At 37.9% G+C, this 3,910-nt stretch overlaps 1 protein-coding gene across 1 annotated transcript in view; it reads right to left on the minus strand.

Moving 5' to 3' along the window:
* The window catches only part of LOC106881580 (solute carrier family 2, facilitated glucose transporter member 1), a 30,598-nt gene that overhangs the window by 25,961 nt on the left and 727 nt on the right, over window positions 1-3,910 (minus strand). The window contains exon 2 of the mRNA XM_052976929.1: window positions 3,220-3,522. Coding sequence (XP_052832889.1) covers window positions 3,220-3,522 — 303 coding nt within the window. The remainder of the gene's footprint in view (window positions 1-3,219; window positions 3,523-3,910) is intronic.

Here is a 3,910-nt window from a genome sequence, read left to right on the forward strand (position 1 = left end):
TATATATGTGTGTGTGTGTGTGTGTCTTTGTTGAACCGTAACATAGTGGTTCGCCAAAAGTATTCGATAGAATAAGTACTACTTTTGGGGTCTGATGATACACTGTAAAGCCAAGCGGTTTATAGGACGTGAAACCCCAAAGTAATACTCTAGACCGGCCTTTATCTATCTTTGTATGTATGTATGTATGTACGTGTGTGTGTGTGTGTGTGTGTGTATGTATGTATGCGCATACAAATATACATATTCATGCGATGATCCTTTGAAATATGTTAAAACGTGTGTGTGTTAATATGTGAATATGTGTATGTATGTACCTAGCCATATGGGCGCAACATATACAATGAAACTCAAGGACTAAACAACGAGGGGAAAGAATATAGGCGCCCCTGTTATTTAAGCATCCCTCACCCGCAAAAAACAGAAAAAACCCAGAAAAAAAGAAGTGCTTCGTTCTGTTGCTTGCTGAGGAATTGAAAGCAGCTAGAAAAGTTGGGTATGAATAACTGAAAGCCAGAGAAGGGGATATAAGGGAAGGCTGAAAGCAAATGGCGAAATGATGATTGAAAGAAAGTTGGAGAGAGAAATAGAGCATGAGGCGACGCGCACTCACACAGGTATATAAAGTACAGCAGAAATGATAGAGTGCGTGTGTGTAGATATCCGCCTAAGTAATTGTAAAAAAATAACTGAAACCGAAGATCGTCTCATTGAGCCGTATATGACTGATTATGGCATATAATGGACCGAATATTACTGCCAGTTTCGGGTCGATTATTGTACTTCTTCAGACATGGTGATAGTAAATTATAACCTCTGTATTTCCCATACTGAATCTGCGCTTTTTCTGATTTAGGAACACACGCATGCCCGCGCGCACATGTTTTGCCCAAATAGGTCCATATAAAAATTTCAGAGTGAAGTCGAAGCATTAGTAGATATTTATAACTCATATATAAAATACAAACAGCGGTACTACTACAGCAGCACGGTCCCGAACGCGTAGTCGTGAGTGTTCGATCCTAACCCTAACCCCAAACCTAAACACGTATTCATTTGCACACGCGAGTTAGGGTTAGGGATAGGGTTAGGGTTAGGGATAGGGTTAGGATCGACCACTCACGACTAGCTAGCGCGTTCGGGACCGTGCTGCTTTAGTAGTACCCAAAGAGCTAGGAATAGATTAATAAACAATGCCTGTACAATAGAATATGTATATATATGTGCCTACAAGTGTGTAGTATGTGCATTGGATGTTCCGCTTGAGGTGCCTATGTCTCTTAGTCCTTATTTATCCCAAACTCCTTTCATTTCGACCTATTAAAAAAATTATATGTTGTATATATATGTTGTCGATATTGCAGTGTCAACCTACTCTTCGTCTTTTTATTTTTTTAATTATTATAATTAAACCTTTCCCGCCACAAATATACCCTATAAATGATTTACCCCCCATGTGACCCCGTTTCCCCGATTATCTTCTTACCCCCCCTTTTTTTTTTGTTATACTAACCCGCCTGAAACCGCCTAACTTGCTATCATTGAAGTGATCCAAGTTGAAACATTTTATCAAAATTTCACGTTGAAATTATTATATAAACAACCAGATTGATAAAGACAAAGTTATTTTACTAAATCATTCCATTATATTCAAAATTTAAGCCAAGTTTGACAAAAATATAGTAACAAAAGGGTACAAAGCAATCTAAAAGAACCCCTATCAAAATTTCAAGTTAAAATCACGTTCTAAACACTAGCTAACTAATGACAAAGTTATTGTACAGAATACTTCATTATTTTCAAAATTAATTTAAATAAAGATAGTACATTTCTACCGAAGTAAGGTAACAAAGGGGTTAAGGCGCTAATGTATACTTTAGGGGGAAATGAGATCGATATTTCAAACCGATCTGGTGAGACTATGTAATTGGAAAAATATGAATGATGAAATACACAATAGTAAATACGAAAAAAAGGTGCGACGATCTATCAGATAAATGATTGGATAAAGCAGACAAACCTCCAGACTCGCCTTCCGCAACCTTGTCTTCGCAAATGATAGCAGGAAACGAGTTGCAAGCGCTTATCAAACAAACGACCTCCTCTCATGCTTACTCATTCTCCTACCCACTCTCTTTCCTTCGACTTCTCTCTCTACTCTCTACTCTCTCTCTTTCACGTTCAGAGAAGCATGTTTCGCTGTTGTATTACGATCATACATGGATTTATTGAAGAATGAAAAGGATTCCACCTTCACGGGTTCGGATGCCAAGAAAACAATGTCCGATGCTCTAATGATTTAACCTTCGTTTTACATTCAATCTTGTGTTTCCACCACCCTCGTCATTGCACTAACTACACCTACACACACACACACACACACACACGTGTTTATACACACAATGTGCATACATACACACACACACATACATACACACACACACACACACACACGTGTTTATACACACAATGTGCATACATACACACACACATATACATACGCACACACACACACACACACACACACGTGTTTATACACACAATGTGCATACATACACACACACACACACACATACATCCATTCATACACACATACATACATACACACATACATACACACATACATAATACATACACACATACATACATACATACATGTATGTATGTAAGTTCTGTGGGTACATTTGCTCGACAGAAACTGAAAGAAGCCTATAGAGCCCGTGTGTGTGTGTACGCATGACAAAACATTGTTCGTTTGTTTACATCACCGTAACATAGCGGCGCGGCAAGACTGGCCGGTAGGTAGAATAAGGACCAGACTTTAAAATAAAGTACTGGGGTCGATTTGTTCGACTAAAATCTTTCAAGTTGGTGCCCTCAACCATGAACGCAGTCCAGTAACTGAAGCAAGTGGGAGACAGAAGATTAACCCTCAACCAGATTTATCGGGCCTATCGATACTATTGTCCAGATCAAAGGTCCTCAACTGGGTGCCATTTGGAGCAAAGGAGGCTCTCTTGTGCCAAAGAACACTCTTTCGATAGAGTAGCCATTTACAACTTTAAAGATTATAGAAAATTTTGTCGTTGTTTTAAAGTTGGAGATAATTCACTGCTTTTTCAAATTTTTTATTAACTTTTATTTTTTTGCTTAAATAAGAACAGTTAATTGCACATTCAATATGGAAGACATGGAAGTTATCATATATAGATTACTTACAGACAATTCAAAATTTTCAACGTCTTGATTGGGTTTATTTGAATTATTTTCCTGTTCTTTCTGCCCTTCCTTCGACTCTTCCTTTGGCTCTTCTTTTGGCTCTTCCTTTGACTCTTTCTTTGACTCTTCCTTTGATTCTCCCTTTGACTCTTCCTTTGGTTTTTCCTTTGACTCTTCCTTTGTCTCCTTCTTTGGCTCTTCCTTTGACTCCTTCTTTGACTCTTCCTTTGACTCTTCCTTTAACTCTTCCTTTGGTTCTTCCTTTGACTCTCCTTTCGGCTGCTCCTGACTCTTTGGTCGCCCCTGAATAAATAAATAAATAAATAAATAAATAAATGAATAAATAAATAAAGATATATATGCATACATATACATGTATACATATATACATACACATGTATTTATGTATGTATGTCTTTTACTTATTTCAGTCCTCAGACTGCAGCCATGCCAGGGTACTGCCCTTGAAATGATCCCGGTACTTCTTTTTTAAGCCTGGTACTTACTTTGTCTATCTCTCTTGCTAAACAACTAAGCTACAGGGATGTAAACACACAAGCAGTGGTTGTCAAGCGGTGGTAAAGGACAAACAGAGACACAAAGACACACACACACACAGATATTAATATACATATATATGACAGGCTTCTTTCAATCTCCATCTACCAAATCCACTCACAAGATTATAGTA

Source organism: Octopus bimaculoides, chromosome 26 (genome assembly GCF_001194135.2).
Source record: "Octopus bimaculoides isolate UCB-OBI-ISO-001 chromosome 26, ASM119413v2, whole genome shotgun sequence".
Taxonomy (NCBI): domain Eukaryota; kingdom Metazoa; phylum Mollusca; class Cephalopoda; order Octopoda; family Octopodidae; genus Octopus; species Octopus bimaculoides.